The 12,113-nt window shown below is 39.2% G+C and overlaps 1 protein-coding gene across 3 annotated transcripts; it reads left to right on the forward strand.

Annotated features, from left to right (window-relative positions):
- The first annotated feature begins 5,594 nt into the window (after window positions 1-5,594).
- On the forward strand, window positions 5,595-8,940 carry erich2 (glutamate-rich 2). Of its 3 annotated transcripts, none has more exons than XM_067604630.1 (12): window positions 5,596-5,748; window positions 6,234-6,276; window positions 6,484-6,532; window positions 6,697-6,733; window positions 6,815-6,854; window positions 6,964-7,024; window positions 7,536-7,572; window positions 7,660-7,754; window positions 7,869-8,002; window positions 8,175-8,232; window positions 8,328-8,399; window positions 8,508-8,940. In XM_067604630.1, the coding sequence occupies exons 1-12, from the start codon at window positions 5,741-5,743 to the stop codon at window positions 8,753-8,755; spliced, it is 882 nt and encodes a 293-aa protein (XP_067460731.1). In that variant the 5' UTR covers window positions 5,596-5,740; the 3' UTR covers window positions 8,756-8,940. The 3 variants fall into 3 exon arrangements, with proteins under 3 accessions (XP_067460733.1, XP_067460731.1, XP_067460732.1); XM_067604631.1 differs by having other exon boundaries at window positions 5,597-5,748; window positions 6,818-6,854; XM_067604632.1 differs by lacking the exons at window positions 6,697-6,733; window positions 6,815-6,854; window positions 6,964-7,024 and having other exon boundaries at window positions 5,595-5,748.
- The last annotated feature ends 3,173 nt before the right edge of the window (window positions 8,941-12,113 follow it).

Here is a 12,113-nt window from a genome sequence, read left to right on the forward strand (position 1 = left end):
TGAGTGATGGCATGCCAAATACAAACTTTAACAGACAAATATAAACATTTCAGAGCACCTAAAACATGGTATTTCTCTTTAAAGCTGCACTAATCGACATTTTTATATAAGCAATGGATGAAATGACTATATGTGATGTGAAAGGGATCACTCATAATTACAAACCTACAGTGAATTATCACCCCACTCTGGAGCGTGTTAGCCTCTTTTGGCTCATTGTTTTGGTTTTTGCTGCTTTCATGATACTAGTTTCCAGGCACAGCAGGCAGATGTTTTTAGCTAAATTGACTGTGCACTATGTGCCAAATGGTAGACAGACATGGCTGGTGACTAGCTGGTGAACATATCGGGGTATTTAGCGGCTAAAAAACAACATATTTACCTCATGAGTTGGTGGAGACCAAAACAGAGATAAAATCAGTGTTAATACTGAGCTTACTTTCATCAGATGGCCAAAAATATGACTCCAACTGGCTGTAAATGTTGCTCCGTGTCTGCTGGATGTGTGTAAAAAGGGAAGTAACACAACAACTTAATAAGGTGATAACATGTTGTGTTTACAGCTTGTTCTGCTGCCACCAAGTTGCCAAAAACATCAATTAATGCAGCTTTAAAATGAAATATCTATTCATTCATCCGAGTTAAAGTTAGAGTTGAGAACAAATCATGCTTTGTTGGGACTGTATGGGTATGGTTTGATCACGTTTGACTGACTGTGGTGTCTCCATGGTAACATAAAGAGGCAACTCAACAGCTGTCAACTGATTCTGAGAGCACAAACAAAACAGAAATATAGAAATCTCTCCCGTGAATTAAGGATTTAAGGATGTGTGTGAGAGAGAGACATATAGAGAGACATTGGAGGAGAGATTACAAAGGAAAAGTCAACCAATTCTACATGTTCTTGTTTTTTTTCTCTAAGGAAGGTATTAAACAGCTTTGTGGATCTTTGTATCAGGATCTGGTTTATGAGGCATCCCGCTCTGCTAAGCCACCTTACATTTAACGGCACCTTTATACCCTTAAACCAAATTTTGCTACTTTTAAAGGGTTCTCTCACACTTTCAGATGGTGTGAATATGTGTGTCTTTTTATGGCTAATAGCTTTTTACAATTATATTTTTGAAAGGTGCTAATCTGTTTAACTGCTCTGCTCAGAGCATCTTGGTCAGCACATCAGCCTGCACAAATTGCACAAGTTTTCTGTTTTTAGCACAATTATCCGTACAGATTAATTGATTTAATTCATTTTCTGATCGCAAGACTTACTGTGTTTTTAATTCTGGACATCAAGTCCCCTCATAAGTTAACGCTCTGATGATGAGCCCATGTTGGGGGCTCAATGACTGCACACATTAACAGGCTAATCCCTGAAAATATCTTCCTCTATGGATGGACGGCCAGCAGAAATGACAGAGGCAGAAAATGAAGTGAGGAAAAGGTAAAAGTGGGAGGCAGATGGATGGAACGGAAGGAAGAGGTGGAACGGAAAACCCGCCGAAAAGGGCGATGAGTGAGGGAGAGACAGAGATGGAGTGATGAAAGAAAATGAAGAAATACAGAGTTGATGAGTGAGGAAATGAGGAATGAGGCTGAAAGAGAGACAGATGGGCCGGCTCCATCAGTGAGCTGTGTGGCAGAGAAATGGAAAGAATAAATGAAGGAGTTCTCACAAAGCCAAAGATGATGATGATGATTATGATGATGATGACATGCAGACACACATACACACACATAATATAAAGTGCCCAGCGGCTGAAGTCATCCTGTTGAATAGATTTCACATTATATGCAAAGCACGTGTAATAATATGAATATTAGCAGTAAAACCCTTTGGCTCCTTTTACGAGGACACAAACAAGAGAGTGATTCAATAGAGCAAATACAGTAAATTGATGTGTCACTGTGTGTGCGTGTGGGTGTCTAAAATGAGGGATGGACAGAACAGAGAGGTGTGGACTGTTTCCGAGAACTGAGGTCCTTTTATATATTTTCTTGTAGTTCCAGTCTTATGAGCTGTTTGAGAGCAGACACTCAATGGCAAATGTTGGTGACGTGCACAAAGGGTGATCTTGGCTCAAAGTATCAGACAGATGCGATTTAGTTATATGAGAAATATTTCGATCACTAAGTTGCCAGAAATCTTAAGCAAACAACTTATTTTTAGTTTGGATGAACATGATTACCAAACTAGGAAAGGCTACATTACCACAACATGTGAACAAAAGCATTAAAAAAAGACTGCAATGTATAGAGTCATTATGATAATTAATCATCTCCTGCCTTAATCTCTCTCCTCGTAGGTTTTTAATTTGACTTAGATATAATGCAAATTTAGGTATTATATGAATCCCACTTTAAAGAACAGTTCTACATTACTGTTAGGGAGCCTGACCAGAGTGTCAAGGAAGGTGATAGGAGGCTGACTTAGACTTATTGAATGATTAAAAAAATGTCAATATTACTAATATTTCTCTTCAGAAAATGAAATGAAAATAAGCTAATCAAACTTGGCTTAATCTTGTTTAACTCAGGAAAATGCAGGAAAAAAGTAACATTCCTCTTAAATAGGCCCTCTAATCTATCTAGGCAAAACCATATTTCTCGCAGGGGTGTCCCTTCCCTTATACCAACAACTGGTATATGATAGTGTCACTTGTACCAGTTAACATTGACATCTAAATGTCACTAGTTAACACACGAAGTATCTTTACACTTCAGTTTTTGTTCAGATTAAACAAATGAAACAAAACAGACAGTTAGGCTAGCTGCTTTCCCCTGCATATAGATTAGTGCTAAGCTAAATTAAGCTAACTGGCTGCTAGCTTTAGCTTCATATTTACCTTACAAGCAAAAAAGCCAATAAGCATATTTCCCAAAATGTCAAACTAACAGAAGAGGTAGTTAAATCTTATATTGTCTGTCGAGTATTTCACGTTGGAGCTATTTTTGTGGTGTTTATTCGTTGGTTTGTTTGTTTTTTTCTTTCAATTTTTCTGGTTTTGCATGTTGTGATTTGGTGGTGGTCGAAGTGAGTTGTCTGTGAATGTGGTGTGTGTCCCTGTAGGAAAAGCACAGGTGTAAATAATAAAATTCATCATTGCTGTATTCCACTTGAATAAAACAGAGCCATCATTAATGTTATTAGTTACACTTGTACTTGTCCTATGATAAGTCCAAACATCAGCTGTGAAAAGGACTTATAGCTTCTGTTTCGATGGACCCTAAAAATTAAAATGAAATGAAATGGCACATTTTTGAATGTCCTCAATAAAGATACATGTCCTCTCTGTAAATAACATCCACAATCCACACAATGTTCAGTTCTGAAATTTAAACACTGACAGTGGCATCCAGGAGCAGCTTGTGATCCAGATCTTTATTTATGTTGATTTGTGACTCACAGTTACATCACACACATTAATTAGCCTTACTTGACCCTCATACCGGAAAAGTGGAAGTTTGTCCAACAAATAAATCAATACTTTTAACATCTCTTTTGTCCTGTTATGTAGCCGGTTTGTGACGTAAGCACCTGGCATTTGGTAACCCTCCTATACCTCTCTCTGTTACACAAGATCCACACATCCATCCATCCATCCATACACACATACGCCTGCACACACACACACACACACACACACACACACACACACACAGCCATAATGGAGCAATTATCCTCTCCAGCTCCGATCTGCTCCTCTGATTGTAATTTGCATTTATTATTAGCCTTCAGCCTGCCAGAGGCTGTGAGGCGTGAGGATGGATCGTCATACACCACATCACACTGATAGACCTGCACAGATGCTTCATAAACACGTGTGCCTGAGGACACAGTAACATGAGCATCAATGTGCCTCATATATATATATAAACATATGGCAAAAAAGAACTGCACACCCACATACATGCGCCTCAAATGAAGTCATTATGACAACATGATGTTGCTTCGTTTTGTTAATGCTGATCCATATTAATAATACCACAGTGGGAACAGTATGTTCAGCGCCGTTCCATCACAGCAATACATGCTTCACATTACACATTTTGATGTCCTGAAGGACTGTGATGTGTCTCCTTGTCCCTTTTCCTGCTCTGGGCTCTCTTTTGCTGTCAAGATGGCCTCAGGGCTCATCACATGGAAATTTGTGAGGAGAGTCTCTCAAGGCACATACAGTAGCCTACACAGTCAACCTGCCAGCACACTAATAGATGTGCATGCTGGCACTCACTCACACACACACACACACACACACACACACACACACACACGCAGTCTCACACATGCACACAAAGAGAATATGCGGAGGATCACTGAAGTGTGAAATGATTCTGTTATGTCGTCTGTGTGGAATATATTTCCCCATCAACCTTCTATGGCAGGTGGGCCTGTGTGTGCTTGATGTTCTCGTGTGTGTGTGTGTGTGTGTGTGTGTGTGTGTGTGTGTGTATGTGTTTGTGTGTGTATGTGTGTGTGTGTGCAATTTGTGGCTCTCTCTGTCTGTCTGTTGTTTGGCAGGGAGGAAGGGGGGCTCCATTAAAACAAGGTGACAGTGTCAGAGCAGCTTTTGTAGCTCATGTCCCTCATTGGTGTTGTGCATTTGACATCAAGAGACTCATTTGCTAAAATCACAAATCTTACATCACTTATTGGGTGAGTGCACATTGATCTGCATGCACATTTAACAGTCCAAACTAACCTAACCTTTTTTCCAAACAGTACCTCAAACGCTGCCAGAAAATGTACTAGCCTGTCAATCATGTGCTAATTTAGGCTCTGTGGGAAGTCTGAGTCTTCGGCCTGTCAGTCTGACAGTTTATATCTTCCTGAGATTTTAAGACAACCGTGAAACACAACAGCCAAGTGCTGAACAGACCTGGACCTATTAACCACACACACAATACCTTCATTCGCTTTTCCTCTCTCTGTCACACACACACACACACACACACACACACACACAAATTCGAGACTGAGGGCAGCTCTTTCGATGTATGCACAGCTAATGTAGCAGTTACAGCTACTTATTGGATGAAATATGGCTGGCATGGAGGGTGGACAGACACAGCTATGTGTTAGAGGAGACTGGGAAAAAAGCCTTAAAAGGATCTCATTTCTTAGTTAAGACACTATAAACATTACTTTAGGTCCGTAGAGTTGCTTTTTTGGTAGTATTATTAATTCTCAAACAAAGCAGCCAATACAACTTTGTGCTGCTGTTGCAAACTGAAGGGGAAATCAACTGCAGCAGCATATTGATATTAACAAGTAATGATGTTTCATAAAATAATTAGATGAATGGTACGACAAACTTTTTTATAACCTGTATATAATGGGCAAATTAACAACCTTTAGGTCTACAGCAAGCAGAAACACATTATTACTTATTCAAAATGAAAAACAACTACGTCAAATATTATAATACACTATTACATTCATCAGATGTCATGGTCTCCATTCTGTGTGCGCTCCAAAAGTCACGGGTCAAACTTTAGACCGTCTGTGAGCTGCTTATTGTATATAGTTGCAATATTTCCGGCAGCACTTGAAGGCAGCATTAAATCGGCGTTGCCCCGTTGTTATGGTAACGAGTGTTTACCTCCCGGTTGCGTGGCAACCATCGTCTGTTTTCCTAGCTTAGCAAACTGTAGAACGAGAAAACCTAACCGAGCATTGCGGGGAAGTTTCAAACTTTAAAAAAAATTAGGACATAAAGTTGCATTCACTTTATCTTCCTCCATGAGCAGGTGAGCCAGGTGGAGCCTATTGACGTTAGCTGACGTTAGTTCACAAAACAGTTAATGAAGGCTTAAAAGTTATGCAACTTGGGCTAACTGCTAATGAACCAGAGTAACGTTAATTAACTATGCAGAAGTATAAAATGATAGCTACAAAGCAGTATATTCCTGTACCAGGACTGTTGTTTCAGCATGTCTAAAATACATGAATTCTTAAGCTAGGTAGCTACATTCAAACAGACCTTAAGTGTTACATGAAATGAAACTGTATTAGAATAAATTTAAAATAGTCTTAATGAGGATATTGTATGACTATCACACAATCCCTGTTAAGACATTATATAATCACTATAATCACGGTGGAGTGTCACAGGCAAAGGACCTGTAGGAATATTAGTTCCTATAGCTAAATTAGGAATTTTATAATCATGCTAATTAATTCAGTTGCAATGACAATGCTTTAAATACTGTCTCTACTGCAATTTGATGTCTAGGTTAGAGTGTTTGGGGAAGTCCTCCAGCAGTTCACAGAAACAGGTAAAAACTGTATAAAATTCACTGAACTGTGTTCATCACAACACTCTGCTTTTCTATCTACATTATGCTGGTTTTCTTATGGATTATGTTCAGTGTTGCCCTTTGCAGCTCTTGAGCACGATTCATGCTGCTACTGTACATGTCTCAATAAACATTGTATGAGTGTTCTAATTAAGGTGTCGTTTTGATCTCCCCACCTGGATGTAGTTGGCAGTAGAACTTGCCTCTGCTGATGCTGAGACCTGCAAACCCAATGGTAAGAGAAGTAATTCAGACTTCAGCTCAGTGCACAAAATATTTTAGTGCACTATATTTCTGTTTGAAAGACTAAAATTAGACAGGATTTCACTTGATTTGCACCTGGAGCTTCTGACGGTCATTAGTGTCTCATTGCAAGCTGGTATTCTGATTATGTTCTAGACACAGCAGAGGAAAAGACAGTCACTGATAAACCTCAGTAAGTCCCATTTTAGTAAACACAAGCTTCTGTCATGATGAGCCGTAACACACTCATCCAGTACTTTATTTTTGCTCCCAGCAGGAGTCTTCCTGCCCATGCACTGCCTCATTCTGTACAGGTGGGTATTTTGATATAAATTACTACAAGATTGGATTGGACTGGATTGACAATAAAAGAAACATAACTTAGTTCTACATAGTTTACTTTAAATTTATGTCATTCTTAAGGTTTCTTGCCAGGAGAGTCAAAAGTTTGGATCTGTGAGTGGGGAAGTGCTGAAGACAGAAGGTTTGTGGAGTGTGGAGGTGGTGGAGATTGAAAAAAAAAACTAATCTCACCAGCACTGTTTCACATCATGTTCAACAATTATAGTAGTAGAGAGCAGCCTCGAAAGACCAGAATGCATTGTGACCACAGAACATGTATGGAGCCCCAAAGTCTGAAAGATAATATTTTTAATCTTGTGCATACAAAATGTTAGATCCCTCTTGTTCGCACAAGATAACAAGTAGATAATGGCTTGTGTTCTGAAATGTAATGCAGTTGAAGTATAAAATAAAATAAAAATATAACTCATAATAAAATAACTCCTCCTATCTCAAGAGTCTCTTTGTTATGTTGCCTTATCATGTCTTGAGACACTGTTATGTTCACAACATTTTATCACTGGACAGTTTGTTCTGTTCACACTGGATTAACATTAAATATTGCTATCTATTGTGCCAAGACAAACATTTTTAAATCCATGCAATGGTTTCAAAGCTGAATCAATTCTTTGTATGTCTATGGTTCTCTTTAGGGTGCTCACCAAAGGAATCCATCAACGCAACACCAAGGTGTGTACTCGGAGTTCATGTAGTAGGTGATCATACCAAGAAAACATCCCCCAGTGTCCAGGTTTTAATTCTTAAATGTGATTTCAGGGTTGAAGAACAAGCACAGTCGACTGCGGCGCCTGATGAAGAGCTGAAAAGGAAATACTTGAGGAAAGCACATTCCCCAGACTCAGCAGTAACAGGTAGGTTGGTGTAAAACAAACTCAAAATGCAAGTAGATAGAAAGAAACTTATAAACTTAAAGAGTGAGTTTGTTTGACAGTAATGATGATCATAATGATGATAACGATATCCAGGAGAAATGATGCATGCTCCTCCACCAATTGAGCCCCTCCCAACACGTGGGGAGACAAATGGGGAGGAAGAACAGACTGAAGTGGAGGATGATGGAGATGAAGAACTGAAGGCTCCAGTGGAGCTGATGATTAAGGTAAAGTGACTGATCATCATCAATGATTCCAAACTTCGTGCTCTGTTGTGTTCAGTGTTTTATTTCAGATCCATAAAATATTTTTCATGCTTAGTTTTAGTCAAAGTTTACTTTTTAGTCAATTTGAATAAACTGTACTTGATTGGGAGAAATTGAGGATGTATGGTTTCAGTTCTTCAGAGCTGTGATGGACAGAGACTTCCAGCTGGCCAGCAGACTGTGTCAGATGAGTATGTGTTCTGCATCCATCAACTGTTTGTCTGTCAATCCATAAGTCAGCCACCAGAAAAGGCAGCCAATGGTGTCTCTTCTCTCCTCGTTCCAGTTCTTATCTATGAACCAGAGAATCCTGAGGCCTCCGAGTTCCTCCCACTGATCCAAAAGAGGCTGCTGGAAGGTGAGAGTCCTCCGCCAACACACACACACACACACGCACACACACACACACACATATACTTGTGCTGGAAGTTCCCGAACACACTTGTGTCATTCCTTGTTCCATCAGAGCAAGAGACGGAGCAGAGCAACAATAAAGATAATGATGAGGATGATAATGAAGATGATGATGATGATGATGATGACTCTGATGACACTGAAAGTGATGAGGAATCATCTGCGAGCTCAAGCTGCTCATCTTCCTCCTCCTCCTCCTCCTCACCATCAGATGATGATGATGACGATGATGATGAAGAAGAAGAAGAAAAGCAAGTAAACAGACACAAGCTGTGCCCCCCTTCTCATGTTTCCCCCTAAATCTATTATATTAATACAACAGAAGCTATGTTTGTTACTATCAACAGAACATTTTGTTTCCTTTGGAAAATATGTATTTAAATCCACGAAGCTAATTTGCACAGTAGCAGCCTTCATGCATTTTGGTGACAATTATGTATTATTGTCATATTTCACCTCCAAATAAACTACTTATTGTGAACAAAGATGATGCCCTTGATTCCTGAAAACACATCACTTGGGAATACATGGTCATTAATATATGACACTGAACCTCTGCTGACTTAGATACATCACCTGTACACCTGTAGAAGAAACCTCGTTATAGCATGGATACAATAAAAAGCGATGCACTTTACCAGTTACAAATAAATCTACAAGACTCATATCCATTAATAAGTCTGTTCAGTTGATATCATCAGAAACAATAGTAACAAAAACAATAGATTTAGCATGCTTAGCATACATTTTGATTGCTATTTGTGAGGTCCAATTGGCAATGATATTTAAAACTCGCAGTTTGACATACTGAATCATTTCTTATTTGTACAAAACATTTAAAGTATGCAAATTTTTTTGTCTGTACTAACTGTAAAAACAATAAGACAACTAGTATTCAATACACTATATACAGTAGTTATGTACTGTAGTATTGATTTCCCATTCACTTCATTGACAAACACAAAATCACCATATACAACAAGCTAATGTTTAACATTATATTAGCTGACAAATGTTTAATGTTATTGTAAAGTTGGATCCTATTTTTTCCACACCTTGCTAATGTTAAAATGCTAATGTTAGCTACAGTGTCCTTATAAAACACTGAAGATACATTTATATCTGCCCAGTAATACCTTAACATTTCACTCTTTGTGTGGCTTTCTTGGATTTTTAATTCACATATTTTCTTTTAGATAGAAGATACTGTCACCTTCTTATTCTCAATGAAAAGTAAAGTGAAAGTAGCCAATTTGTTTATACATTTGTGGTAGAAAAGGAAGTGACAACTTTGCAAAATATGAGTGGTTTAAGTAAAAGAAGGTGATACATTTTTGTGTTGTTTCAAAATAATTTCAAATAGGTATGTAGACGTAGGTGGAAACAGGCCTTTCTCACAGAAGACATCTTGATATGTCGAAATGCCACATTATGGTATGTCAAAACAGAAAAACTACATATGGAACATTATATAATGTTAAGTTTAGCAGTTATAATGCACCGCAGGCTTATTGGCATGGCTTACTGAGACACTTGAACTGAGCCATTACTTATGTAACTGCACCTGTGCTTTGTCTATGTGAAAATTCCATTTGTCTGCTGTGAAACAGGTCCAGACAACACTGGAACTGCAGGCTGTTAGCAATCTTGCTCGCTGCGTTATCCACAAATGAAATCGACTTGCTTTGAACAAGTGCATGCAATGAATGAATTATTGTAGTTTTACTAGACTAGACTAGAATAGAGCTGCAACAATTAGATGAGATGAGATGAGATAAACTTTAATGTCCTAAAGGAAATTTGTCTTGGGGAAAAGTATATTACATGACAATAAAATACATGGACAAAAATATACCTCATTGATGAGACAATGCGGTGATGCACTAGTGCAAAAATTAGTCGATTATTTGGTTAGTCGATCAACAATTTAACTTAACCTGCAACTATTTGATAATGGATTATCCGCTTAAAGTCATTTTTCAAACACAAAATGCTCTCTGCTTAATATTCTCTGCTTCCAGCTCCTCCAATGTGAGGATTTGCTGCTTTTCTCTGTATAATGTCATTCTAAATTGAATAGCTTCGGGTTTTGGACTGTTGGTCAGACAAGACAAACAATTTGAAGATATAGCCTTGTGCTAGAGGACATAGTGATGAGCATTTTCTACTATTGTCTGAAATTTATAAACAAAACAATTAAAACAATTATCAGATTAACTGATAAACTAATCTTGACGACAGAAGAGGCAGTAAGAATGGGAAAAGCATGAGGATATATTTTTTGAACATGTTTTTCTGCTGAGTAAAAATATAATATGCTGTACTTCTGCTCTGTATGTGCAAACTGCATCAGCCCTTTAAAGTCTACACAGACACACACAGGTACAACTAATCCATCCTGGTGGAATACTATCAGCAGGTTACAGAGCTTATCTTTATGAATTGTCTCTACGCGTGACTTCAAGTTTCAAGTTTTATTTGCCACATGCACACTATCAGGACCCCCTGAAACATCCTGAGCACCTGTTGGGAGAGTCTGAACCTGGCCACTGTTATACTGTCTGTGTGATTAGTCCATGAGAGGTCCCCCGTGAGGTGGGCACCAAGGTATTTGAAGCTCCTTACCCTCTCTACTGCAGCCCTGCTGATGGTTAGGGGGCTGTAGTCCCTGGTCTGCACAACCATCTCCTTTGTCTTTTCAGCATTCAGGGTTGTTGGCCTGACACCATGAGGTCAGGTTCTCCCCTCACCTCTCCCATAGGGCCTCTCGTCGTTATTGCTAATCAGGCCCAGCGCCACTGTGTCATCAGCAAACTTAACCAGCCTGTTGGCAGTTGACAGGGAGTACAGCAGGGGGCTGACGACGCAGCCCTGAGGGGCTCCAGAGCTGAGGGTGATTGAGGAGGATCATGTATTTCCTACTCTCACCACCTGACGCCGTCCTAACAGGAAGTCTTGATCCCACTTGCGAGAAGGGAAAGAATGATCACCCATCTGATAAAGGCTGTAATAATTTGAAGCATCTGAACGAACATAATGGCTGATCTCTGCTCACTCAGTGGACCATGACACATACGTGACAGTAAGGACACCCAGTCAACACCCGCCAGGCTGGATTCACTGTGATGCCTCAGTGTTATTATAAGGTCAAGGTTATAAAAAGGGTGCAAGTCACAGGCAAAAATTATGATGCATGCAGTGTTGGCATCTCATAAAGGTGAGTATTAGTCGGTAGTTGTACGGATGGCTGTATGGATGGATCATGGATCATTTGGTGCTTTTTTTTTATTATAAGAAATGTCTTGACTGTGGGCTGATAGACAATGAAAAGCAGCTTCCAGATCTTCCACAGGTCCATTCAAACAATCAATACAACGTGTGACCTCAAGATAAAGACATGTACTAAATATTCTGGATGTGTATCTGGTTGTTAATAACACCCATAAACCAACTGTGTTTTTCATCCCAAGGTCAATTTATATGTAATCCACTCAGAACGTACTGCACATTCAAATCTCCATCCTCCATCCTGTGACACCCACCCACACCTGGAGACACACACACACTCACACAGAGGGGTGGGTATACTGGTGTTTTTCCTTTTGCTTTTTTAGGCTTCTTAAAGTGGATTGTGGCTGTCAGTCGCACTCAGAGAAGC

Source organism: Thunnus thynnus, chromosome 12, assembly GCF_963924715.1.
Source record: "Thunnus thynnus chromosome 12, fThuThy2.1, whole genome shotgun sequence".
NCBI lineage: Eukaryota > Metazoa > Chordata > Actinopteri > Scombriformes > Scombridae > Thunnus > Thunnus thynnus.